Source organism: Passer montanus, unplaced genomic scaffold (assembly GCF_014805655.1).
Source record: "Passer montanus isolate IOZ18808 unplaced genomic scaffold, ASM1480565v1 scaffold55, whole genome shotgun sequence".
Lineage (NCBI taxonomy): Eukaryota > Metazoa > Chordata > Aves > Passeriformes > Passeridae > Passer > Passer montanus.
In genome coordinates this window covers 2,348,578-2,373,872 of record NW_024370485.1, presented here as the reverse complement: position 1 = coordinate 2,373,872, position 25,295 = coordinate 2,348,578, and the positions used below count along the sequence as shown (strand labels likewise).

The window sequence follows — 25,295 nt, the reverse complement described above, 5'->3', positions numbered from 1 at the left end:
CCGGCTCGCCCGGTTTCCGCGCGGCCGCTGCTTTCCGGCGCTGCGCCCCGCCCCGCGCTCGCTTGCCCTCTGTGTCCTTCTCCGGGAGGGCCTTCCGCTTCCTCCCGCTTCCTCCCGCCTCCTCCCGCCTCCCGCGCGGTGAGCGGATGGTGGCGCGGGCGCGCGGGCCAGCAGGGGGCGCGCTGGCGGCGGAGCGGCGCTCTGCCCGGCCGACTTCCGGCTCTCGGTGGCCCGAGGCAGCGGGGCTCTCCATGGCGCGGCCGCGCCGGGCCCGGCGGGCGCCGGGCCCGGCGGCAGGGCGGCGGCGGCGGAGCGGCGCTGCCCCGCTGAGCAGCCGCGGGCCGCCGCCATGGAGCCCGAGACGCTGGAGGCGCGCATCAGTGAGTGCGGCCGCCGCCAGCTCCCCTGCCGATGGGGCGGGGAGGGGCGCAGGGGTGTGGGGACAGGGCTGGGGTCGCCATGGTGGCCGTGGCTGCGGGCGCGCCCGGGGGCGGCGGGCGGGACCCCAGGGCCCAGCCGGGGTACGGTGGGTCGGCAGGGAGGAGGGGGCGAGAGTTTGTGCGCAGGGCTGCCGTGGGAAGGGGCGAGTGGACACGAGTGTGCTTCTCCTCCCACGCCGACCCCGGCTGCTGCACCCGCTGGGGTTGGCAGGGAGGGAGTGGGATCAGTGATGTCCCCCCGCAGAGTGGGAGCCTGTTGGGTTTTTTCCTCACCGTCCCCTGCTCCTGCCCGCAGACAAAGCCACAAACCCCCTGAACAAGGACCTGGACTGGGATGGTATCAATGCGTTCTGTGAGCAGCTCAATAAGGAGCTAGAGGGGTAAGTGCTTTGTCCTTTCCCCAGGCCACAGGCCTGGTTATGGTTTCCCACCCAGCAAAATCCAGTGGGATTGTCCCCAGAGCTGAATAGGCATGGAGGCCCTGAATGTGGGGGTTGGTGGGGGGTCCACTAATGGAAGGTTCCCTCTGGATTTTGAGCTGTCTTAGTGCCTTATCAGCATCTTCAACTTGCAACATGCTTTTGAACTCTGGATTCCCAGAGAGAAATGCAGAAACCAGACACTTTGTCAATAACCGGCGAGCTTTTCTTTTCCCCTCGATCCTTCCAGTCCTCCACTTGCCACCCGGCTTCTTGCCCACAAGATCCAGTCTCCACAGGAATGGGAAGCTATCCAGGCCCTCACGGTAAGGGCATCTGCAGGCTGGTAGAACTAGATGGAGGGGCAGGGCGTGGAGATGCTCCAGCTTGACTGGAGAGGCATGGGAAGCTTTGAATTCCCTCTGAGAAAGCCCTGGAGCACCTGGGCCCTTGGGTGGGAGAGGGACTGAAGGTGGTTCCACCAGTCCAGAGAGGTTACTTGGAAAGGTTTTGTTCCTAGAAGGATCGTAGCCTGTTGAAGTTGAATAGGAAGCTTTTTGGCTTTTGTTGTGCTGGCCTTGGCAGTGCTGTGTTAATGGTTGGACTGTATGATCTTGATGGTATTTTCCAACCTAAAGGATTCTTAATCATGCAGTGGATCCATGCTTTGAAACCCTGGTGTTTGTGACCTCTCTAAGGGTAACCCCTTGGATGGGGTGTTCAGCCATCTCTGCAAAAACTGGCCCCAAAGACAGGAATCTTTCTTCCCTGTGGGAGGGTGTGTCACCACCTGTGAGGGAACAGGGGACGTCCCTTTGTGCTCTGTACCTGGTGGGGGGAGCAGGAAGGAGCTGGCTCCTGCTCCTGCTGCTGGCCCCGTGCTGGGACTCACGTGGCCCCTCTCCCAGGTGCTGGAGTCCTGCATGAAGAGCTGTGGCAAACGCTTCCACGACGAGGTGGGCAAGTTCCGCTTCCTCAACGAGCTCATCAAGGTGGTGTCCCCTAAGGTGGGTCTCACAGCAGCTGCTGCCTGGGGCAGGAGGGCTTTGGGAAAAAGTGGTGCCTGAGAAAAAGGCTCAGACATCCACTGGGATGTGGGAGAAATAGGGCAGTCTTAGTAGGAAATCTTGTTTCCCAGTGAGTTTTCTGGTGGGAAGTGAGCTTTCACCCCTCTGTTTCAGGCTGATTCTTGTTGTAGGAAGCTGAGGGACAGCTGGACATGGTGCAGCCAGCACTTGTGAGACTACTGAGCTCCTGTGTGTGCCTGGAGTCACCTTCCCTGCATCCCTGTTGGGCTCCATGTCTGTGCTGCATGTGCCCAGGAACCTCCCCCAGCTTTGACAGGACCATGTCTCTCTGGGGTGTCCCAGCCTGATTGAGACACTCTTGGAGGGCAAGCCCAGGCTTGGTCAGTGGAGTTTGGCCAGTCCATCTGAAGGACCAAGTCAGTACCTGCTCCTCTGCTGATGCTGCTGTTCCTGCAGCAGAACAAGCTGTGCGGGCTCCCCTGTTTCAGTCAAGGCAGTGAACACCAGCAAGTGTAGAGTTAAGGGAACACAGGCTAAATATGACTAAGGAAAACCTTTGTCTGCCAGTCACAGCTTGTGATCTGTGATGATGAATAGCCCTGGACAGTGACACCAGCATCCCAAAGTTCTCTTGCTTGGCACCCTAGAGTATGTCCTCTGCCTTAAGCCACTTGTTCCTGGTGGCACGTGCCCTGTTTCTGCCACCAGTGCTCCCATCAGACCCATGTGAAAAGGCTGAAAGATGATTGCATGGCACCTGCTGGGTGCTGGTCAGCTGGGGCTCACCTTGCTCGGGGCCCTGCCTTAGAGACCATTACCCACATCCCTCTGCCAGCCCTGCTGTGCCCTCATTCCTAAAGGGCTGCCTGGCTGAGCAGCTTCTTTTCACAGGACCCTTCCCTTCACAAGGTGACAGGAGACCTGCCTGAGCCCCACCTGTCCCTGTGTGTCACTGAGGAGCTGCTGCTGCAGCATTTCTCACACCTCTTGTTTTTCCTGTGATGGAAACCAGGCACAGCACAGGAGTGTTGCAAGGCCCTCATGAGCTTTCCTGCTTGCTTCCTCTTTCCTCCTTGTGCCGTTAGGAACTGTCTCACTTCCCCTGGGAGGGCGAGGAGAGGAACAGGCCAGGCTTGCGACGGCTCAGATCAGCCTCACGCCTCCTCTTTTCTCTTCCTCTAGTATCTTGGCAGCCGGACATCAGAAAAAGTGAAGTCCAAGATCCTGGAGCTGATGTACAGCTGGACATTGGGGCTGCCTCATGAGGTGAAGATATCTGAAGCCTACCAGATGCTGAAGAAGCAAGGTGAGAGGCAGTGGTCTGCAAGGGGCAGTGGACAGATGGTTTTGCCCTCCTTCATTTTTGGTCTGGGAAAAATCTGAAACAAGCTCTCTCTTCCCTCTGCCCAGACCCAGGCATCCATCAGTCTGACTCAGCACCAGGCTCAGGAGTCAGAGCAGGTGCCTTGGGGCTCCTGGCTGAGCAGAGGGAGTTGCTGGGTTGGAGGGCACATCTGCTTGCTCACATGGGAGATGGAGCACTGGAAAGGTCTGGGGCTGAAGGGCTACAAGTACTTTGGCAGTATATGCTGTAATTTTCTGAGAGAGGATGTTTATGGGGAATGGAAACACAATCCAGGATCTTGTGTAGCAGGAGCTAACCCACACACCCTGAGTCCCAGCTGGATTTGGTGGGCCATTAGGGAAAAAAGACCTGGGTGGCAGTGCCATCCCTGCATGGGTGAGTCCTCCTGATCTCTCCTTCTGCTGCAGGGATTGTGAAGTGTGACCCCAAACTTCCTGATGATGCTCCTTTCCCACCGCCTCCTCCTCGGCCCAAGAACATCATCTTCGATGATGAAGAAAAATCCAAGGTAAGGGCTCTGTGCAAGGAGAGGGACAGTGGGCATCATCTTCCTGCTCCAGTACCTTATGTCCCCTGATGTGGGAGAGTCAAGGTCCCTGCTGCACATGTTGTCCTTTAGAAAACACATTACAGGAATGCTGAGAGCCTGTTCCAAAATCATGACAAAGGAAACATCCAGAGGAGTGGGGCATGTGGGTCTGTTTGACCTTTGGAGCACTTAGCTGCAGGATGGTGCAGAGGGTGAGGCATTGGCCCAAGCAGGTTTGGGGAGGTTTGCTGCTGTGAGCTCTCTAGACTTTGGAGTTATCTGGCCATGAGGTTTAAATCCCAGCCCCAGATGCTGCTGTTGTTATCTCTTCCCCACCCCCAGCACTGCAATCTGCTTATTGCCCAACCACTTACAGCCACCTGGACCCATCCTGTGTTGTCTTTCCATGAGAATTGTGTCACCACTCAGGAAAACCTCTGCAGTATCAGTGGTGATACATTTAACCAAGTATTGGGCTCCTCTGGGTCTAGTTCTGCAGCAGGAGTGTGATGCCAGTTTGCTGCAAGGGATGTAGTTTGCCTCCGTAGGTCAGAGTCTGCAAATGAGGATTTTTAGATGGGCAGTGGGACTGTTCACTGTGGAGAGGAAGTGGGAGCTCTCTTTCTTCACCAGCAAAGAGGCATGTGAAGATGTCCGAGTAGGAGTACATTACAATGCCATGGCAATTCTTGCATAAAGCAGGCTCTGTTCCTGTCCCAGTGCTGCTGCACTCCAGACTCTCCATGGTGGGTAATGGGCAGGCCAGAGCAGGTTTTGAATGCAGGGGATTTTCAGGAAAGACCTAGCTTGCATAACCAGAACTACAACAGGAAAAGGAAGTCCAGTTGTACTTCTCTCCCTATGGCTGGCTTTCTAAATGGTTGGAGTTGTGCACTACCTCTGCCAGATACAGGTTTGGGATGGGGGCAGCTATTGGCTCTAGTGTTGCAAGAGTGACTCTGGCTGCCATGCCTCAGCTTGGGCTCAGAAGTACCTTCTCTTTTGCAGACACTGGCTCGCCTCCTGAAAAGTTCCCATCCCGAGGATCTCCGGGCTGCCAACAAGCTCATCAAGGAGATGGTTCAGGAGGTGTGACTGGGGAAGAAGGGAGCTGGGGGGTCATGGTCTGGGTGGTGATGGCTGGCACCAAAGAAGGACTGGCTTTGTGACCTCATGCAGACATATGGAGCTTCTGCCCAAAATTTGGCTGCAGCAGCTTTGAAAGAGTCCTTGTGTGAGTTCTGCCATCCCCTGGCTCCTTGGAGGAATGGCTCTGGGTGCATTTTGTGGCCCAAGCCCTGCTGCAGCACTAGATCTACAGCAATTCCATCCCTGTCTGCCATGTTCCTGCCCAGAGATGACCTGGAGTTTTCCACTGGAGTGGAAACTGTTTTGAGGGCAGTGTTTGCTGGGCTTTAGTCCAGGGTGGTTGGCTGGCCTGGCCTTCCTCCTCTCCAAGTGAGTACATCCTTCCCCATGTGCTTCCCCTCTAGGACCAAAAGCGCATGGAGAAGATCTCCAAGAGGGTGAATGCCATTGAGGAGGTGAACAACAACGTGAAGCTGCTGACAGAGATGGTGACAAACTACAGCAAGGGAGAGACAACGGAAAGCAACGAGGACCTAATGAAGGTGAGGAAAGACAAGCCCAGAATCCTCCTTGGGCTTAGCAGAAATGGGTGTCCCTTATCCCCTCATCCTCCTGCCTATTTTGCAACCCAGCTGAGCGTCCTGCTGCTGAGGATGTTCGCCTCATCACTGTTTCTCTGCTCCCCCAGGAGCTGTATCAGCGCTGTGAGCGCATGAGGCCCATGCTTTTCCGGCTGGCCAGTGACACAGAAGACAATGATGAAGCTCTAGGTAAACATATCTGACCTTTCTCATTGCTGCTGAGACTGCCCTGGAGGTGTCAGTGTACCCTGGTGCAGCCTGCAGCAACAATGGTGAAAATGCTCTCTGCAGTGGTTTTGTTTGCAGCAGCTTGGGCCTTGCTTGTGGGAAACAGACAGACCTAGGGTATAAAAGTTACTCTCTTCACTATTTCACACTTATTTTCAGCGGAGATTCTGCAAGCCAATGACAATCTGACCCAGGTGATCAATCTCTACAAGCAGCTTGTACGGGGAGAGGAGATCAATGGGGAGACGGTGGCCAGCCCCCTTCGAGGTGAGGAGACTTGAAGAATGGGGACAGGAAGGTCAAGCAGAGGGACCCTGTTGCTGGTTTCCTGCAGAGTAAGAAAGGACTGAGAGAAGTGGAATGAGGAAACCTGCAGGAGCTTAGAGTGGGGCTGGTGAGATAAGGAAATGGCTTGTGGATGTGACTGGTGCATGAAGAAGGGGAACTGGAAGGGAGAGCAGGGGGTTGTAAGGAAGGATGGGAGCCAGGCCTCACCACATTGCATAAGGACTGGATAACGTTTCAGATTCTTTTCTTTTTGCAGGCAGCACCTCAGCACTTCTAGATCTGTCTGGCCTGGAGCTTCCAGCAACATGCCCTTCCTACCCAGCCCTGCCCGCCCTTTCAGGTGGCTCAGCAGTCCCTGTGCCTGACCAAGCTGGCTCTGTCTCCTTGCTGGATGATGAACTCATGTCTTTAGGTGAGAAATCAGAGCAAAAGCTCTTCATTCTTTGACTCTGGATAGTTCTTCTTTGGCAGGAACATGAATTAGAGAGAGCTCTGGTAGAAGTGAATAATGAAAGACAAAGAGGTTTCTTCATTTAGTGTGAGGGAGAGGAGGGAAGGACTCTGCTGTGATTCTGAACTTCAGTCCCATGGTGTTTTCCTGCCTAGTCAGAGAGAGCCTGTAGGGATGAGCCCACTGATTTGCTCTGGTTAAACTGACCTGGCAGGTAAATCAAGAGTGATGCAATGGCCATGCCCAGATGGGATCACAAGGGTGGGTCACCCCCAGCTCCTCATGTTTTCTGCTGGCTGTTGAAGTCATGAACTGACAACAGATGCATGGGACTTCCAGAACTGTTCACATGAAATCATGTGAGGTGCCAGTCCTAGAAGGCTCTAGAGTCCTGCTTTGCACAACAAAGTGTCTGTTTCCTAAGTCAAGTGCTATTGAGTACAACAGCATCAAGTAGACAACATGGTCAGTCAGATTGGTCAGCTCAGTAGTAGTCATTTTTCTGCCGATGGCAGTGAGAACTGAACTATAAATGAAGCTGTCTGGACAGAAGAAAGCCACTGTCACCCTCCTGGCTCTCCCCCATGCAAGCATGGGGGCCAGAGATGGAGACCACATTGGCAGTTCTACCCTGCTCCTTCTGTGTCTTACTCAGGCCATATTTAATGGTCTTACTGATTTGGTAGGTAAGCTTCATGTTTGCTTATACTCCTGGCAGGCCTGAATGACCCAGCACCACATCCTGTCCAGGCCAGTGACAGCAGTGGCTGGAACAGCTTCCAGGTAATGCACTGGGAGCTAGGGCAGAGGGTGGGGAGGGTGCTAAAAGCAACAAATGTAGGTAGGGGAACGTGCCACATCTGATGGTTGGTGCTGATAGGCAGCCCTGCTTTGGGGCTCTCCTGTGTGCTCTTTTCACAGTCATCAGACAGCAATGAGCTCAGTATCACCCCTATCATGGCAACACCACCAGTCAAAGCAGATGCTGGTGCATCCTCCCCAAAACCATCTCCTAGCAGCAGTGGCCTGGATGACCTGGACCTCCTGGGCAAGACACTGCTGCAGCAGTCTTTGCCTCCAGAATCTCAACAAGTGCGATGGTAAGCCCTCGGTAGTGCAGTCTCGCATCTCTTGGCATTGTTTTCATTTCTGGGGTGCTGGACATCATCTCAGTGCCCTGTTCCACTCCTTGCTCTCTCCCCACTGCAGGGAGAAGCAGCAACCACCCCCTCGGCTCACCCTGAGGGATCTGCAGAACAGGAGCAGCTCTGGCACCACAGCCCACAATCCCAGTGCTCCGCCTGTGCTCCAGAGTATTTCCCCTAACCCCACGCTGCCTCTGACCTCAGAGCTGCCTGTCCCTGCTACGCTTCCAAAAGCTGCCACCACACCAGCAGGAAGTGCTGCAGTGCCACCACGGCCTCCTGCCACTGCGCTGCCCCAGGAGATCTCGCTGGCCAACATCACTGTGCCTCTGGAGTCAATCAAACCCAGTGAGCTGGGGGAAAAGAGGGGGGCAGGCGTGGGGGGGTTAAACCCTGCACACATGGAAGGGAAGAATGTGAAGAAACTTCTTGCTTGTTGGATTTTGTGGAGGCTGAAGAGGAATGGTGTCTCTGTCACTTTTATGGAGTTAGGGTGATGGGGAAAGGTGCTGTCAGGCCAGTTCCCTTCTGGCTGACTGCTGTGTGTCTGTGCCTTTCCCACAGGCAGCATTCTCCCTGTGACAGTGTATGATCAGCAGATGGGGAAAGGTACTGTCAGGCCAGTTCCCTCCTGGCTGACTGCTGCGTGTCCCTGCCTTTCCCACAGGCAGCATTCTCCCTGTGACAGTGTATGATCAGCATGGCTTCCGTGTCCTCTTCCACTTTGCTAAGGATGCCCTGCCCGAGAGGCCTGATGTGCTTGTGGTGGTGATTTCTATGCTCAGCACGGCCCCGCAGCCCATCCGCAATATTGTCTTTCAGTCTGCCGTCCCCAAGGTAAGAAGCTGCTGGGGCCAAGGTCCCAAACTGGGCCAAGGCATGATGCTACTTCTGCAGGAAAAGCAGGGTGGATGGAGAGAGCTCTGTGAGCATGGGAGCAAATTGTGTTACCTTCAGATTAGCAGTTTTTCTCTTTGACTAGGCAGCGGAAGCTTCCCAAGTGCAGGAGCAGGGCTTCTGGCTGCCAAGTCACTCAGGAATGTGATCACTCTCTTCTCTCACTCTCTCCCTAGATAATGAAGGTGAAGCTACAGCCTCCCTCAGGCACTGAGCTGCCAGCGTTCAATCCCATCGTCCACCCCAGTGCCATCACCCAAGTCCTGCTGCTCGCTAACCCACAGAAGGTGACAGCACAAACAGGGGCTGGTCTTGGTGCTTAGGCAAAGCCTCACTCCCCTATCCCCGCTCCCTCTACTCAGCAGTATCTGAGATGTGAATGGTTTGTGCCTCATGCCTTTCTTCCCCTTCTTCTGACTGCTTATCCTTTTTCTCCCATCTCCAGGAGAAAGTGAGGCTACGGTACAAACTGACCTTCACCATGGGAGAGCAAATCTACAATGAAATTGGGGACGTGGACCAGTTTCCTCCTCCAGAATCCTGGGGAAACCTCTAGGGCCACATGTTGCAGGCACTACACTGAAGATTCCTTGGGAAGCCAACCCTGTGGGGCTGGAGCAGCCAGAGGAAATGGGAGGGTGGGTGGGAGCTGGTGCTCACGCTCTATTCTCCAGATGGCCGGGCAAGGGCCAGAGGGAGCATGCCTCAAGGAGGAGAGCAGAGATGCCAGGAGATGTTAATCTCACAGGACTAGAAGTGGAGTGGAAAGCTTCATGTGTGTGAACAGTTGCCTTCCCTGCTCTTCTGAGGATGACGCTCCCTCCCCAGTCTGTCCAGCTTCTCTTCTAACCCTGCTTTCCTGCTTTAGGTGCATAGGGGAACAAGGATAGGGAGCTATAACAATCTCAGCCCAGGGCAAAGCCTAGCAAAGGAAGATCCTTTTCCTTGTCTGCCCCCTCCATACTTCTCAGCCCTTCAGCTACTTCGTGCTCTATGGTGCTCTCTCTTGTCCCCCTTGCCCCCTCCTTAGAGCTGGGCCACCAGATTGCATCTGGTGGGATCACACTGGAGCTGATGAGGAACAGGGCTGAGCAGAGCCTAGGTATCTCTCCAGCACCAGAGAGCAGACAGCTGTCTTTGCTTTGGAGGAGGTGGGGGTGGTCAGGGCGAGTGATCATCACATATCTCTGTCCTAGCTGCTCACAGAGCTGTTGGTGAGAGGTGGGGCCTCGGGCTGGAAAGGGCTTGCTCTGTGCCTTCCCAGCCCCTTCAGCTGGCGTTCTGAACCCCTGCAGCAGGGAAGCCTACACCATTCCCACAGGCTTTATCTATCATAGCAGGCTTTGGGAACGGTGGCCAGAGAGGGGTGTGCTGTGGGGTTTCAGTCTGCCTGCAGCCTCCTGGCAGATGGGGAGAGGAAGCAGCAGTGAGACTTCCTTTCCCTGGCTGGGCTGGAGAGCTTGGTGGAGCAGGGGGGTTTTCTCAGCTCTTCAGTGTCCTCTTGCACAGGGGTGAGTGATGGGCTGGGAGCTGGGCGAGATGGGAGCCCAGCTCATCACCACCAAGCTCTGCACTGGGGCGCGGGGGGGTTCAGCTGTGCCTTGTGCACCTTTGCTGCAGCTGAGGGCAGGCCTGGCTCCCTGTGGCAGGGAGGGGGCTCGCCCCGGCCGCCTGATCACTGTGACACAAGAGCTGGGATCTGCAGGCACAGAGGAGACCGAGGGTAGCACATCCCAAGCAATCCCCCATCCCATGGGACTTAAAACCATGGAAGCTGCTTCCCATCCCTAAGCTGGTTTGGAGAGGGCCTGATCATAAAAAGCAGAGGGAAGCTGTGCTCTGCATTGGTTTGCCAGAGGTAGGAGGAAGCATGTGTGAGATGGAGACGAGCAGGGTGCCTCACACTCCTGGCTCAGGGCAGCGAAGGTGGTGTGTCTCAGAGCTGGGCACAGCGGGCAGTAAAGGGGAGGGGGAAGCAAGGTCTTTATGCTGGGATTCTGCTGTCTTACTTCCCTTTCCCATCTCTTCAGGGTTTTGTATGGGTTTTTTCTTTGCAGATCTTGTTTGGTTCTTGAATAGACTTGTATATATTTTCAGTGCAAAATTCTGTAAATGGAAGAAAACAAACATTTAAAACGAGACGCCCGGCGCGAAGAATCTGCTGTATTTATGGGAAATAAAGAGTTCTTTCCGGATCTTGCTCCTCTGTCTTTTGACCCAAGGCCCTTACCTTCCTGGACCCCTGAGGAGCTTTTCTGCACCCTGCCCAGCTCAAGTCCTGCCCCTTCAGTCCCGTAGTTCATCCCTCAGTCACTCAGGCCCTTGCCACGATGATTTCCCTGCTCCCATGAGCAGGGAGCAGGGATGGTGGAATTCCCCTGGCAGTTCTCAATTCCTTTTTTGAGAGCAGTCACTTCCAGGCTGTGAACTGGGTGCTGCCCACTTCCCTCCTGCCCCATGGAGAGGCAGTGGGCAGGAATCTGTGCCTGACAGCCCACGGGGAAAAAGGGCTTGAGCTGTCTCCCATGCCCCACATGACTGCAGCTTCACCACTGCCGGCAGCAGCACGTGGAAGCAGCTCCATGAGGCAGTTTTATTTCAGGAGTACAAAGGGGGATCTCCTCTGGCTGGGAGCAGCTCTGATACTGGATATAAGGAATGGTCTAGACACCCCTTGATGGATCTGGGATTTGCTGCATCTTTGCAACAGGGGCTTGAAGCACCTGCCTGTTAGGAGCGCCCAGGGCTTGATGGTGGGGGATCAGATGTGCTCTGGCACAGCTTGAGAACAGCCTGGTGTTTCGGGCAGGGAGACAGTGGTGCTCTGTCACCCCATAACCACTTGAAAACAGCTGCCATCACTGCTTTGCAGTAACTGCAGACTTGACCCTTGCCAAGAAGCACAACCTAGCAGCCCTCAAATTTTTGCTCCTCCAGGTTCAGGGCACAGATAGAGTGCCCCTTCTGCCTCATTTTCCTTTGCTGCTTGCCTCTTCTGCCCACGAGCTGACCGCTTCTCTTTTTGGTTTGGTTTGCTGCTTCCTTTGCCAGCCATGTAACCCAGCCAACAGCAACCTCTGCCCTCTCTCAGTGCAGGTGAAAAGTCCTATCTGCAGGTAGCCACAAATAACGTGAGATACACATCTCATAGAGTCAACACCAAAAGTCGTGGGGTTGCGAAGTGGATGTTTTTCGACAAAAAGAGAAAAAAAAAAAAAAAAAGGATATGAGCTCTGGTGCAGCTCTGCAGAGAGCAGGCAACAGCTGAGCCTGAGAACCGGGAGTTTGCGGTCCCCGTGCAACTGCGGGCCCTGCTCGGAGGAGCTGCTCCGGGGGAGGGACCTCCCGAAGGCGCAAGGCAGCAGCCTTGGCCGCAGCTTTGCGGTGGCTCCGGGGAGCCTCAGCGACGGCAGGGGGGGAAAGCAGCCCGAGGGGTGCAGGGGTGGCTTTGCTGCTTGTGCTTCGCCGCGTTTGTCACAACAAGGCGGCATGTCGCAGGGGAAGAGGGTGGAGCTGTGCCCGTGAGCACGGAGCGGTGCTGAGGAGGGTGGCAGAGCGGGTGACCAGGTGGGGCAGGGTGTACATCGGCCCCTACGAGCTGCACGGGCAGCTGAGCTGGCACAGCTGGTGGTGGGCACGGGAAGGAAGGAAGGGGAACCACCCCAGCTGAGACAGCGCAAGAAAGAGCGTGGGCCCTTCGCTCGGGCTCGGCATGGCATGTGCTTGTCCTGCCTTGTTATGTGTGTGCTGTAATAAAATTTCCCCTTTAAGGCTGGGCTGAAGTTATTTTTACTTGTGGGCTGGTGACAGGAACACAGAACGGAGCAGGAGCTCTGAACTGTTCTTACCTGATCTGTGGCAGAGGGGCGGACGGAGGAGGAAGGAAGCTCAGAAAAGGAGAGGGAGTGAGAGAACGGAGCTCAAGGGAGGGGAAAAGAAAGCAGGCAGGGCATCCCTAGGGAGGGACTAAGGAGGGGACCAGCGGGGGAAACTGAAAAAGAGGGAACGAGGGAGGGAAGAAGAGGAGTAAGGAGGGAGAGGTCCTCCGGGAAAAGCAAAGTGGCTCCGGGGAGAAGAGGGGCTGCAGGCATCCGATGCCAAGCATTCCCGAGGGGAGCTGAGCGGGTACGGCCAAGCAGAGCAGCTTTTGTGGTCTCCTCCTGACTCTCAAGATGATGAAAAGACAGTTCAATCGAATGCGCCAGCAGCTGTCCCATCCCAACGCCACCATTAGGTAAGGACACCTCCACTGCCAGCACCGGAGGGAGCGGATGCGGGTCCTGGAGGGCTTGTGCTGGGGCTGGTGGCCTGGAAAAGGGGAAAGCAGGGGAGAACCTTTAGGGGTTTGAGCATCTTCAGCATAAGCTGAGTGGCTTTGGGAAGGCTGCATTGGTGCTGCTCAGCAGTAAATGATCCTCAAGCCCAGTTACCTCTCCCAGGGCCCACATTCCTGCATTCACCAGGAAGCAGGACTTTCCCAAGCTTGGCTTCGCCAGGATGTGGGGCAGTGGGGCAATGGGGAGGGATCTTCCAGCCACATGCCCCTGGCTGTGCAATGACCAGGAGGGGGATCAGGCTGGGAGCTGCCTCCCTGCTGAGTCTGGGGTGCCCCACAGGAACCAAATGCCCTGCACAGCTGTAGCCAGCCCAGAAGCATCAGCAGACCAGCATGCCCTTTGAGGAAAGAACCAGGGGTGCTCAGATGGACCCACAGAGGACTTACAGCTTGACACAGAACCCTCTGTCCCTGTTCTACCTCTGCCATTTCCTTCTTTTTCTCTTTGGCTTTCCAAAGCTCTCCCCTTGCAAAACCCAGAACTGAAATTACAGGGCTGGGCCCTCGCTGCCCAGCCCCCTCACTCCCTTTCCCACTGCCACCTCTGCAGGTTCCCAGCACTGGGTGGCTAAGTGGGACCAAGCATGTCCCCTGAACCACTGGGGTCCTCCAGCCAGCCCAGCAAATCAACCACAAGGATGCAGCTCCTGTGTGCTGGCAGCCTCTTGCTCTTCTTGCATTCCCTGGAAGGGAGCACCATGCCCCTTCCCATTCCTCTTCCCCTCAAGATTTTTCATCTCCATGGCAGATGTGCCTCCTTTTTGCTTAGTGTCAGGCAGGCAAGCCTCAAGCACCTTGTGAAGTCCAAGAGCAAGCTTTTCACCTCCTGTAGAGCCTCTCCTGTATGGCCATGACCTCACATGATCTTGCTTGCCTTCAACCAAACCAGCCATGTTTCCTGCAGCTCCCCATCCTTGTCCCACGTTGGCTTTGGCAGACAGTGAAAAGAGAGAAATGTGAGCTGGGGAAAAAGCAGCAGCAGATGGAAATCAAATGGGGTTCCTGGGACATAGCAATGATAGCAGGCTGTGAAGCAAGTCTTCCTCTATAGGAGGCATCAGCAAGGTTTTAGGGTCACGGTGGCTGGTGGGTTTTGAATTTGGTTTTGAACAGAAACACAAAAAGATGGATTTGTGTAGGCATTTCTGGAGGTATCAGGGAGGTTTTAGGGTCGTGATAGCTGATGGGTTTTGAATTTGGTTTTGAGCAGAACCACAAAAAGCTGGGTTTGTGTAGGCATTTCTGGTGGGGCTGGTGTTGGTCTTGGACCCTATCCAGACCACAAGGACACCCTTGCTCCTGCACCAGAGGTCCCACAGCTACTGAGTGCCCTGGCCTGCAAAGACACATGCCAGACTGCAGCATCACTGTCCTGGATTCACCTTCAGGGGAGAGATGGGCCAGTCAGGGGCAGCAAACTTCCTGCTCCTGTTGTGGCCCTGCTGAGCACTCTGACTCCAACAACACAGGTCCCATCTGGACTTTTTGAGTGAGGTGCACTGAACTGGAAACCCTGTCTGATGGGGTGTCCAGCAGCCAGCAAAATTGGCTCCCTTGCCCTGCTCCTGCTGTTCTTGGCCTTCCAGGCTCGTTCTACCCACAGCCCTGTATCTGATGGTCCAGGCTGTGTCTCCTGCTCCCAGGAGCCCAAAGAGAGGCTGGTAGGATGCAGAAGGACCTGCCTTCCCAAAGAAGCTGGGTGGAGGCCATCCCCATTCGCTTATGGTTCCTTCTCCTTCCTCTGCAGAGCCCAAGAAGCAACTGAGCTCCTGTCAGAAGATTTGCTGCAGGTGAGGTGTGGGCTGGGCCGGCAGGCCTGTGGCTGCTTGTGCCTGGGCGTGGGAGCCTGCCCCGCTCCTGCCTGCCATTCGCCCTGCCAGCACGTCCCAGTCGTGGGCTGGGATCTGCCCGCCCGCCAGAGGCTGATTTCAGGACCATGGTGTCAAGGGACTGGCAGACTCCTGCTACCAGGAAGGGCTGTCCCAGCTGCTCACAGAGGGATGAATCCTCACCAGGAGTTGTGCTCCTTTTTCACTGGACCAGGTGCTCCAGCTGTGGCAGGAGGCTGGGCAGGTGTCGTGCTTTGACACTGGCCAAATGCCATGCACTCACGAAAGTTGCTCACTCATCCTCCCCTACCACAGCTGGGCAGAGGAGAGAAAAATTTAATGAAGGCTTTGTGAGTTAAGGACCAGGAGAAAACACTCCAAGGGCAAAACAGGCTCGACTTAGAGGTACAAAGTGAATTTATTGCTAACAAAATCAGAGGAGGATAATGAGAAGTAAAATAAGCCCTTAGAAACCTTTTCTTCCCCCAACCTTTCCCTCCTTCCCACTGACAGTGCAGGGGACAGGGCGTGGGGGGTTTTGCCAATTCATCACCCGAGATTGTCTTCCCCTACTGAGGGAGAGGAGTCCTTCTGCTGCTCTGCTGCACCATGTGGTCCCTCCCACGGGAGGCCTGAGTTCTCTGTGAACTTCTGCAGCCTGGCTCCAAATCTCCTCAGCAGCAGTGTTCCCAAAACCGCTGCAGCATGGGTCACTCTTCCACAGTGTGCAGTCATCCAAGGACAGCTGCTCCAGCCTGGAAGCAGGGGCCCTCTCTCAGCGGGTCTCCCACTGGATCACAGCCTCCTCCCGCTCCAGTGTCAGCACCTCCCCCAGGGGCTGTGGCTGGATCTCTGTCCCCTGTGGATCCCCATGGGTGCAGGGGCACAGCTGCTGCACCATGGTCTCACCATGGTGTGTAGAGGAATCTCAGCTCCAGTGCCTGGAGAACTTCCTCCCCTCCTTCTCCACTGACCCTGGTGTCTCCATGTTGTTTCCTTCACATGTTCTCACCTCCTTCTCTTCTCTGGCTAAGAAAAAAATGTGTCCCCACTTTGTTTTGATTTTATTCTTAAATATGTTTTCACAGAGGCATCACCACTATCTCCAATTGGCCCAGGCTTGGCCAGCAGCATGTCCATCCTCAGAGCCACCAGGGATTGGCTCTGCTGGACATGGTGGAAGCTTCTGGCAGCTTCTCACAGAAGCCACCTCTGTGCCCCCCGCTACCAAAAACCAGCCCGTGCAAAACCAACCCAGCTGGCCATCCTCTCCCAGAGCTGGGTAGTGGGGAGATGGCCTGGAGGTGCCAAAATGGCTTCCCCAGTCCCATTTTTCTGCCCACAGATTGAGCAGAGAATTGAGCCGGCCAAGCGAGCAGCTCACAGTGTGTCCAAGAGGCTCCAAGCCTGCCTGCAGGGACAGTGTGGCTCCGAGATGGACAAGCGAGTGGTGAGAACAATCTTCCCACCACAGCCTGTGCTCACCCCAGCTCTGTCCCTTGCCAAAAACAGGGATGCCAGCCCCCTGCTTTGCCAGCTTTGCTGAAGGGTGGCCCAAAGCTGTGCCAGGCCCAGATCCGTTTGTCAGCAGTGGCCTTCAGCATGTGCCTGGGATGAACAGAGCAGGGCAAAGCCCCCTGCTTTGCCAGCTTTGCTGAAGGGTGGCCCAAAGCTGTGCCAGGCCCAGATCCCTTTGTCAGCATGTGCCTGGGATGAGCAGAGCAGGGCATCCCTCTCAACCATCACTAATTTGGGACACTCCTGAGAGACAGTGGCTTTGCATTGAATAACCCTCCAAAGCCCTTGCTGTCTATGCTCCTTCCCAAACCCCCATGAACTCTGAACCCCGTGAACTATGAACCCATGGTGCCCTGTGGTGAGGAGCACCACAGTGTGGCCAGGCACAATGGTGTCACCACTTTTCTCCCAAATCCTTGGCTCTGTGCAGAAGAAGCTGCCCTTGATGGCTCTGTCCATGGCGATGGCTGAGAGCTTCAAGGAACTGGACACAGAGTCTAGCCTTGGGTAAGTACTGGTTGGAGAAAGTGCCAGGGTGACCCTAAAAGGTGCCAGATCCTGGTAGTGACACTGTCTTGGCTCAGGGGCTCAAACCATGGCTCAAACCATGTCCCCAGAGCAAACACTGGTGTTGCACTGGGAGAAGGGACAGCCAGCACCTTCAGCCTCCAATTGCAGAGCAGGGCCAGGGGCTGGCTCAGGGTCCCACGTGGGTACAGGTACAGTGGGGTTGCTGGGTCAGAGAGGGGCATGGCTCCAGCCCCTCTCAGTCTTTCATCTCTGTCCCACACAGGAAAGCCCTGGAGATGGGCTGCTGTATTCAGAGCTCGCTGGCCAAAATCGTGGCTGAGTTTGAGATTGCCCTGGAGCACGATGTCCTGCAGCCTCTCAACAAGCTCAGTGAGGTAGTCCTGGCTGCTGCACTGGCTCCACTCTCCAGTCTCACCACTCCTTCCTGTGTCCCCACGCCTCCCGCACTCACTCCTGCCCTCTCTGCCCCAGGAGGAGCTCCCCACCATCCTGAAGCGCAAGAAGACGCTCCAGAAGTTGATTTCTGACTGGAACACAATCAAGAGCCGGTATGGGGCACCCTGCAGCCTGGGACCCAGGGCATACAGAGCACAGCCCCCAGACAGGCTGGGGGAGGCAGGAGGATAATTGCCCTGGACAGTCAATTTCCAATAGCCCTTCAGGAGCACCCAGCTAGCTCCTCTCTGTGGGTACATCCTGCTCCAGGCTCAGATGCTGATTCCACAGCACCAGAGAGAAGGGCAGCTCTGCTGGTAAAGGCAGCAAAGTGCCCTAGTGCTGCTTGGTACACTGAGATCACCTCATTCCAACTCTTGCCAGGGGTAGCCCTTGCCATGCCAGATTTCTCTGAAAGTCTGCACACCTGTTCTACCCAACATTCCTGGCACTGAGACCATAAATGTGCCTCTTCTTTCCCACCCCAAAGGCTGAACCAAGCTGCCAAGAGTTCCAGTAACAGCACTGGGGCTGGCGCTGGCCCAGGGGCATCTTCTGCTGCCAACAAACTGGAGCTCTTGAAGGAAGAAGAGGAGGAGGTGAAGAGGAAGGTGGAGCAGTGCAAGGTGAGATGGTCACTTGCTCTCCCTATGGATCAGCTCCAGGGCTGCAGACCTGCTCCCCTCCAGCAGTCTTGTCCAAGGTGACCCCATGCTGAGATGGACTGCAGCCAGCCAGCGTGTCCTGCCCTCTGAAAGCAATGGGCCCCTCATGCAGAAACAGGGAGATGGCCCAAGCCCAGGGAAGAAAAGGAGTAAAGGAATTCAAAGTGCAAGCTGCTGCAGAGAGGAGGGTCCAGGGCCAAATCAGGGAGCATATGGGGTCCCCTCAGGCTGGAAAACAGCTGAGCTAGGATCTGTCATGGGTGGGAGGGAGGTTTCCCATCAGCTTCCTCCACTTCTGCCCTGTGTCTCTGAAAAGCCCAGCACCTCATCAGGCAGAGCTCATGAGCTCAGTGGAGCTGAAGGTGCAGAGACCTCTTGTTCCTGAGCCACTTGTGCCAGGAATTTGATCATGGGGCAGGTTGCTGCCACTACCCAAACACAACTAATGGAAGCAAGGAGAAAGCCCCACTGCACCCAGAGACCCTATCTAGATCACTCACAGACCAGGTGAAAGGGCTTCATGAAGGTGTCTCCTCCTCCTCGGGTGCCAGGGTGGGGATGGAAGATTGCTCTTCGTTGTGTCTCCCTTCCCAGGATGAGTACATGGCTGACCTCTACCACTTCTCCACCAAAGAGGACATCTACGCCAGCTACTTCATCAAAGTAAGTCCTCTGTCTCACCTTCCCCCACTGTGTGAACATCAACTGCAACATGTCTGAGCCCAGCCTTGCCCTCCACACCAAGTGCCCCCAAGCAGGGCAGGGGACAGATCCAGGCATCAGCAGATGCCCACAGCTGGCCTTGCTCCAGCCACTGCGGGTTAATGCCACCGCTAGCACCAAGTGCAAACAGGCAGCTTGTCCTGATGATATCCCTCTCCAATTTGCCCTCTACCCCTCACTACAGACACAATCCCATGGACCCCAGGTGGGCTCCCCTTGCAGCTCCCTCTTTGTCCTGTCTTCATGTGGGTGCAATGTCCTGGGAATGGGCACCTCTCCAAGAGGAGCTGGTGCCAACTGAATACTATTTGCCTGTCCCCCTCCTGGCAGCTATTGGAAATCCAAGCCCAGTACCACCGGCAGTCACTGGAATCTCTGGACTCAGCTCTAGCAGAGCTGAGGGAATGCCACAGACAGACAGGTACTCACTGGCTCTCCATGCAGCCTGGCAAGGGCTGCAGCTGGGCCTGGGGGATACAAGTGTGACCAGCAAAGCTGGAAAAGGCTCATTTTCCCTCCCTACACCTGCTGCTGCCTGCTGTGTTGGGCTGGTAGGTTGGGGGCCACAGCATGACACAGGCTGGGGATGCTGCCTGAGCTGCCTCTGTAGCCAGCCAAGTTTGGCTTGGAGCAGGATGTTGCCATGGCCAAATGCTGGGTGGTGCCAGAGTCCACCATCCCTCTTGACATTTTCCTTCCTCTTCCAGAACCTTCCTTCACAACAGACACCCCAGTGGCAGGGTACTATGGTGTGTCCCTAGAGACACACCTCAAGAGCTTGGGCCGGGAGATTGCGCTTCCCATCGAAGCCTGTGTCATGATGCTGTTGGCTTCTGGCATGAAGGAGGAGGTAGGGAGTGCTCCAGACCCCCTCAGCACCTTTCTTCCCCCAGATGCACTCCTCCCAAACTCAGAATGCATCCCGTCCCTCTTCATCCCATCCCCAGGGACTGTTCAGGCTGGCAGCGGGTGCCTCAGTGCTGAGGAAGCTGAAGAGCAGCTTGGCCAGCGGGTCCAATGCTCTGGAGGAGTTTTACTCAGACCCCCACGCTGTGGCTGGTGAGTGCCAGCAAGGCAGGGTGGGGGGACATGATTGGGCAGTGCCTGCCATCCCTCAGCTGCCATCAGCTCCACCTCTCTCCCAGGTGCACTGAAATCCTACCTGCGGGAGCTGCCCCAGCCTTTGATGACCTTTGAACTCTATGATGAATGGGTCAAAGCTGCCAGGTGGGTCCAGGCACTGGGGTGGAAATCCCTGGCACGTCTCAAAAAGCCCCCAGTCAACCCCTTCCATCCTTCCAGGCACTTGGAGCAGGGCTGCTGTGTCCCACTTGGGGAGATTCAGACACAGAGCCTGTCCTGCCTTCACTGCCCAGCAAAGCAGCACATCTCCACCCCCAGGGCTATGGCCCGCACGGGGCAGCCAACACTGCCCTTCCTCCTTGTCCACTGTGTCCCCCTCTGCCACAGGGAACAGGCCGAGCTCTGCTGCTCCTTCTCTCTTACAGCTTAAAGGACATGGACAGCCGCCTGCAGAGCCTGCGAGACACCTGCAGCCGCCTGCCCCAGGACAGCTACAACAATCTCAGGTGCTTTGCTGGAACAGGGCTTCTTCAGCCCCAGGCAATCACCAGGGGTAGCCATTCCCTCCTCAAATCCCGACCTACTAAACCCCTGCCCTCCTTTCACCCCACAGGTATCTGATCAAGTTTTTGGCCAAGCTGGCTGAACACCAGGAGGTGAATAAAATGACCCCCAGCAACATTGCCATTGTGCTGGGCCCAAACCTGCTGTGGTCACAGCAGAGCACAGGGTAAGGTCTGGTTTGAAGGGGTGGGAGGCAACTCCCTAGCCCCAGCTGGGATGCCCTGAAGGCAAATGCCATGGCAAAGGCTGATCCAGCAGCCTTCAGGCTGGTCTAAAGCACTTACACCTCTTCCATCCTCAAGTCCTGTCCCGTGTTCCCATGCTCCCCAGGTTGCATGTCCCCTCACCAAGCACATGTCCTCTTAGCCACTCTGCAAAATAGCAGAGGAGGGGGCTGAGACCCAAAGCACTCATGACATGGGTGGCTTTCAACACCACTGGTCTCCAACACCAAACCAGGGTTCCCAGAACAGGGAAAAAGCCCATCACCCATGTTGTCATGGCCCTTGGCTGGGCTACCTTCCCAGCAGACCCTGACCCCTGTGGAATGAACACAAAAACCCACTTGGGGTTAATACCCCCAAACCCTTTTTTGATGCCTCCCCCACCCCTGTTCTCAGAGACCCCATGCAACTGGACTTGGCCTCGGTCTCCTCCATCCAGGCTGTGGTGGAAGCCCTCATCCAGAACGTGGACACTCTCTTCCCCGAAGGTAGGGCCAGGGCATCACTTGGTGGGGCACAGCACAGAGTGACAGGGAGTGGAAGGGAAGGGAACATTTCTCCATCTCCAGGAGGAGAGAAGAGGGAGGCTGCTCTGGCTCCCTGCTGTGGGGTCATTGCTCTGGGTGGCAAGTGCTCCCTCACAGGATCTCCTCCTTTGTCTTCACCCAGAGGTAGACTTCAATGTCTCAGGCATGTTCATGCCGCCCACAAACACGGGACTTCCCAAGGCTGCCCCAGAGGAAGAGCCAACCCCTGCGACCCCTCCAGCCAGCACTCCCACCCTTTTGGATGGAGAGGCGTAAGTCTGATGGGAGTGAGAGGCTCTGGCTGTCCCAGCTCTCCCCATGTCCTCCCTCCATCCCACCCCACACCAGGGCCATACCCTCACAGGTGGCTGCAAGGTGCCTCACAGCCAGGAGCTCCATGCCCAACCAAAGCCCGACTTGCCTTGTTCTCTGCACAGCACCACCAGGGACCCCGAGGCCAGGTCCCAGCCAGCATCCCCAGGACTGCCCAGGCCATCTCCTGAAGCTGCAGGGCCACCAGCTCCAGTGATGACTGACAACAGCATCCGCAAAGGTTGGGGTGCCCCAGATGCTTGGGAAATTACACCCCTCAGTGCCAACTCCTGGGTTAAGTCATCATCCTGCTGTTCCCCACACAAGTGGGCACTGGGGATGTCCTTCCTGCCAAATGAAGGGAAAGGCCTCTGGCCAGGGCAGCATGGCCAGGATCCAGCCAAGATGGGACCATGGGATGGATGAACTATGTCCTTCAGTGTTGGGTTGAACGCCTCCGCTAAAGAGGTGTCAAACCTCATGGCCCTTTGTGAGGGGAAGAGGGAAAAGCCCCCAGAAAAGCTGGTGTGTGTTCGTGTCTTCAGGACAGGAGCTGGGCAAGGGGCAATGTGTCTGACCCCCTGCCCGGCCCATGGCATTGCAGCCGCTCTGCCCTCTGCAGAGAGCCCAGCCCAGCTCCGCTTTCTTTCCAGGCAAACGCCCAGCGCCGGCCCGACCCGCAGTGCCACCGCCGCCTGTGGCACAGCCCCGGAGCACAGCTCCTGCCCAGGCTGCCAGCCCCAAAGCCCTGCCTCGACGGACAGCGCCCGGCCGAGCCCCCTCCGTGCCGCCGCCGCTCCCTCCGCAGCCGGCACCGCGCCTCAGCCGGGAGGCCCCGCCGTCCCCCAGGCCTGCCGCCGGCGAGGCTGGCACGGCGGCGGCTGCCGCGGACTGTGTGGCACCCGCAGAGGAGGTGCCCCCGGCCACATCGGCCCCAGAAGGACAGCCCTCAGAGAACTGAACAGGGGGAGAGGCGTGGAGGAATCACAGCCTGGGGAGACGGGACCTGGCCCCTCTCTGGGACCCTGCAGACGCTGTGGAAGTGCCAGGGTGGCCTGAGGGATAGCGCCACTCCATCTTCCGCCTTGTTCCCGTGGCTCACACCACCTGGCATGCTTTGCCTGCCTTCTCTCGCTCTCCTGTCTTGGTCTCCACCTCCCCACACTACCACATCCCTGCCAGATCCCTGCCCGGATCCCCACTGCAGGCCCGGACACTGCTTGCAGCTTTCGGGCCAGCACGGGCAGCTTGGCCCCGTGGGGCCATTCGCTCAGCCATGACCCCAGCCCCATTTTGCCTTAAAACGCATTGCCTCAGGATCATCTGTGAGATGGGTTATATATAAATACAGGGCCCCGTGGGGCCATTCGCTCAGCCATGACCCCAGCCCCATTTTGCCTTAAAATGCATTGCCTCAGGATCACACAGATTGATATGTATAAATATAGGTATATAGATATAGATATATATATAGATATAGATGCATATATTTGGAGTGCATGTTCAATTAGGCTGAGGGAGCTGGGGTTGTTTGGCCTGTAGAAAAGGAGGCTCGGGGGTGCCCTGGCGGCGGCGGCGGCAGCATGGCGAGCTGCCGGCGGCTGAGCGGCGCGGGGCTGCGGGAGGTGCTGGGCCCGGCGCAGGGGCTGCTCTTCGACTGCGACGGCGTCCTGTGGGCGGGCGAGCGCGCCGTGCCCGGCGCCCCCGAGCTGCTGGAGCGGCTGCGGCGCAGCGGCAAGGCCGCCCTTTTCGTCAGCAATAACAGCCGCCGCTCGGTGGCCGAGCTGGAGCGGCGTTTCAGCCGCCTCGGCTTCCGCGGCGTGCGCGCCGAGCACGTCTTCAGCTCGGCGCTCTGCTCCGCGCTCTTCCTCCGCCAGCGCCTCCTCGGCGGCGGCGGGAACGGCGGCGGCGCCGGCCGCGTCTTCGTGCTGGGCGGCGAGGGGCTGCGCGGCGAGGTGCGCGACGCCGGGCTGCGGCTGGCGGGCGAGGGCGAGCCGGCGCCCGGCGAGCCCGTGCGCGCCGTCCTGGTGGGCTACGACGACCAGTTCACCTTCGCCAAGCTGGCGCAGGCCTGCGGCTACCTGCGCGACCCGCAGTGCCTGCTGGTGGCCACCGACCCCGACCCCTGGCACCCGCTCAGCGACGGCCAGCGCACCCCCGGTGAGCCCGCGCCCCGTCCCGCGCCGCCCCGGGGGGAAGGGGCTGGTGGCACGGGTGGGCATCGCTGGCCCAGGCGGCTCCCTGAGCGGCAGGACGAGCGGGGATCCCTGGCAGCTCCCGGAGCGGGGCTGCCGGCGTCCCGCGTGTGCCGCCGCTAGCTCTGTTCCTCCCCTTCCCTCCCTGCAGGGACTGGCAGCCTCACGGCCGCGGTGGAAACGGCTTCGGGCCGCAAGGCGCTGGTGGTGGGCAAGCCCAACACGTACATGTTTGAGTGCATCGTGGAGCGTTTCGGGGTCGACCCGTCCCGCACGCTCATGGTGGGAGACCGCCTGGAGACAGACATCCTCTTCGGCAAGAACTGCGGCCTTGCCACCATCCTCACCCTGACAGGCGTGTCCCGCCTGGAAGAGGCGCAGGCCTACATGGCCAGCGACAGCGCCGCCGCCAAGGATCTGGTGCCCAATTACTACGTGGACAGTATTGCAGACTTGATACCAGGCCTGGATGAGTAACAGCTTGTACGTGTGAGGGCAGAGGGGTCAGGTTCCCCATCCCAGACCTCCATCTGTTCCCATTTCTCTCTCACTGCCCTATTCCCTCAATTCCTGGTTTCTTCACGTGCCAACATCCTTCTTCGGGGCAAAATGGGAAGGGGACAGGTTTCAAGTTTTCTCCTTTCTGTTGAGAGCTATCCATGATGGACAGAGTCCTTGTCTCCCTCACTGCCAGCATCTTTGGGAGAGAGCTGGAGGCCGTGAGGCTGCCAGGGGGGTCAAATCAATGTCTATGTGGCCTCTCCAGGGGCACAGGACTGGCTGCTTTAGTGTTATTTTTCCCTTGGATAACCACTGGCGGCCTTTTACTGCTGTCCTTTGACTTGTAACTCTTTACTTCTGAGCAGCATCCCTGCAGACCTTGTGGTAGCCCCCTCCTTGCCAGGGGACTGGCTGGCATTGTCACCCACCTGGTGTCTATCAGTGCCAGGACACGTGGAAGGAGTGTGCCAGACCTCTGGAATCACGAATGAGAGCATCTCTGCCTCCCACAAGTGAAAGAGAGCATTGCCTCATCTCTTGTCTCCCCTGTTCCTTAGAGATGTTTCCCCCAGTACCCCCCTGCCCCAGTTAATAACTGTGCCAGTGTCCATCTGAGGGACAGAAGAGGCCAGTTTGAGGGTTTTTCCTGTGCCAAACAGACAAGCTGTGACTGCACAGTGGGTCTGCAGTTGTACTTTGCTTTCAAGCACCCTTTCTGCAGGGGCTTTTGAAGGACAGAGGGCTCCTAGACCATGACAACACAGCACTGGTGAACTGTGTGACTCTCCCTGGTTGCCCCTTCTCAGTTGGATTTTGTCATAGTACAGTGAGAGAAAAGTGCTGATGGGGGTCTGTGCTCCAGCTGCCAGTGTGCAGTGAGGTGGTGATGGTGTTGTCACTGCTGTGAATGTGTCACAGTCCTCAGAATCATTCCTTGCTGCTTTGTCTTTATATGGTTTTTTTTTATTATTATTTTCTTGATCTAATTTATCGAACTTATTTATTGTTCAAATATTGTATTATTTGTATAAATTATGCTGACTGGTTGCACCAAGGGGACAGAAGGGAGTGCCTTTGGGCATCCCTTACTGTCCATGTCCCATGTTGATGTTCTTACACTCACTGTGTCTCTGTATATAATAAAGTGTGAGCATAGGCTGGAAATTACCTCTTTTTTTTTTCTTTTTTTTTTTTTTCCCATCAAGATGGAACTGCCCTAGGTACCTTTGAGCCCTCACAGGCGAGGACATGGCAGGACCTTTCCTCACTCCAGGGGGTGCTGCTGGGCAGACAGGACAGCTGGGTAGTCTGGTGGCTGGTGTCTTGGAGCTGCCCTTTGCTGCAGCCCTGGTGCCCCAGCACCGGCTGTGGTGGAGAGTGCAGGGTCCAGC

At 56.7% G+C, this 25,295-nt stretch overlaps 3 protein-coding genes across 4 annotated transcripts; all 3 read left to right on the top strand.

Annotated features, from left to right (window-relative positions):
- Nucleotides 1–267: 267 nt before the first annotated feature.
- GGA1 (golgi associated, gamma adaptin ear containing, ARF binding protein 1) lies at nt 268–10,656 on the top strand. The gene is made up of 17 exons (XM_039725408.1): nt 268–380; nt 736–820; nt 1,110–1,185; nt 1,768–1,866; nt 3,070–3,193; nt 3,661–3,761; nt 4,791–4,871; nt 5,276–5,413; nt 5,560–5,641; nt 5,840–5,947; nt 6,225–6,380; nt 7,138–7,202; nt 7,341–7,519; nt 7,629–7,912; nt 8,232–8,401; nt 8,638–8,748; nt 8,907–10,656. Exons 1-17 carry the CDS (start codon nt 350–352, stop codon nt 9,015–9,017), a joined length of 2,001 nt encoding a protein of 666 aa, XP_039581342.1. The 5' UTR covers nt 268–349; the 3' UTR covers nt 9,018–10,656.
- Nucleotides 10,657–12,442: 1,786 nt separating this feature from the next.
- Nucleotides 12,443–22,530, top strand: SH3BP1 (SH3 domain binding protein 1). 2 transcript variants are annotated; one of them, XM_039725246.1, is made up of 18 exons: nt 12,443–12,695; nt 14,545–14,587; nt 15,972–16,076; nt 16,575–16,651; nt 16,938–17,049; nt 17,147–17,223; nt 17,601–17,736; nt 18,370–18,438; nt 18,829–18,919; nt 19,206–19,348; nt 19,446–19,557; nt 19,644–19,725; nt 20,007–20,087; nt 20,195–20,311; nt 20,766–20,857; nt 21,039–21,168; nt 21,334–21,449; nt 21,862–22,530. In XM_039725246.1, exons 1-18 carry the CDS (start codon nt 12,634–12,636, stop codon nt 22,167–22,169), a joined length of 1,953 nt encoding a protein of 650 aa, XP_039581180.1. In that variant the 5' UTR covers nt 12,443–12,633; the 3' UTR covers nt 22,170–22,530. The 2 variants fall into 2 exon arrangements, with proteins under 2 accessions (XP_039581180.1, XP_039581181.1); XM_039725247.1 differs by lacking the exon at nt 14,545–14,587.
- A 234-nt stretch (nt 22,531–22,764) lies between these two features.
- Nucleotides 22,765–25,071, top strand: LOC120509966 (pyridoxal phosphatase). Its single transcript, XM_039725254.1, has 2 exons — nt 22,765–23,368; nt 23,555–25,071. Exons 1-2 carry the CDS (start codon nt 22,792–22,794, stop codon nt 23,878–23,880), a joined length of 903 nt encoding a protein of 300 aa, XP_039581188.1. The 5' UTR covers nt 22,765–22,791; the 3' UTR covers nt 23,881–25,071.
- Nucleotides 25,072–25,295: the final 224 nt, after the last annotated feature.

What these genes read in the sequence shown, in the direction of transcription:
- GGA1 (XM_039725408.1), top strand. Translation starts at nt 350, where the DNA reads ATGGAGCCCGAGACGCTGGAGGCGCGCATCA. An exon ending in GGTGGCCAGCCCCCTTCGAG is followed by an intron (nt 5,948 to 6,224) that starts GTGAGGAGACTT and finishes TTCTTTTTGCAG; the next exon opens with GCAGCACCTCAGCACTTCTA. An exon ending in GAATCTCAACAAGTGCGATG is followed by an intron (nt 7,520 to 7,628) that starts GTAAGCCCTCGG and finishes TCCCCACTGCAG; the next exon opens with GGAGAAGCAGCAACCACCCC.
- LOC120509966 (XM_039725254.1), top strand. Translation starts at nt 22,792, where the DNA reads ATGGCGAGCTGCCGGCGGCTGAGCGGCGCGGGGCTGCGGGAGGTGCTG. An exon ending in CGACGGCCAGCGCACCCCCG is followed by an intron (nt 23,369 to 23,554) that starts GTGAGCCCGCGC and finishes CCCTCCCTGCAG; the next exon opens with GGACTGGCAGCCTCACGGCC.
- SH3BP1 (XM_039725246.1), top strand. Translation starts at nt 12,634, where the DNA reads ATGATGAAAAGACAGTTCAATCGAATGCGCCAGCAGCTGTCCCATCCC. An exon ending in CCGAGATGGACAAGCGAGTG is followed by an intron (nt 16,077 to 16,574) that starts GTGAGAACAATC and finishes GGCTCTGTGCAG; the next exon opens with AAGAAGCTGCCCTTGATGGC. An exon ending in CTCTCAACAAGCTCAGTGAG is followed by an intron (nt 17,050 to 17,146) that starts GTAGTCCTGGCT and finishes TCTCTGCCCCAG; the next exon opens with GAGGAGCTCCCCACCATCCT.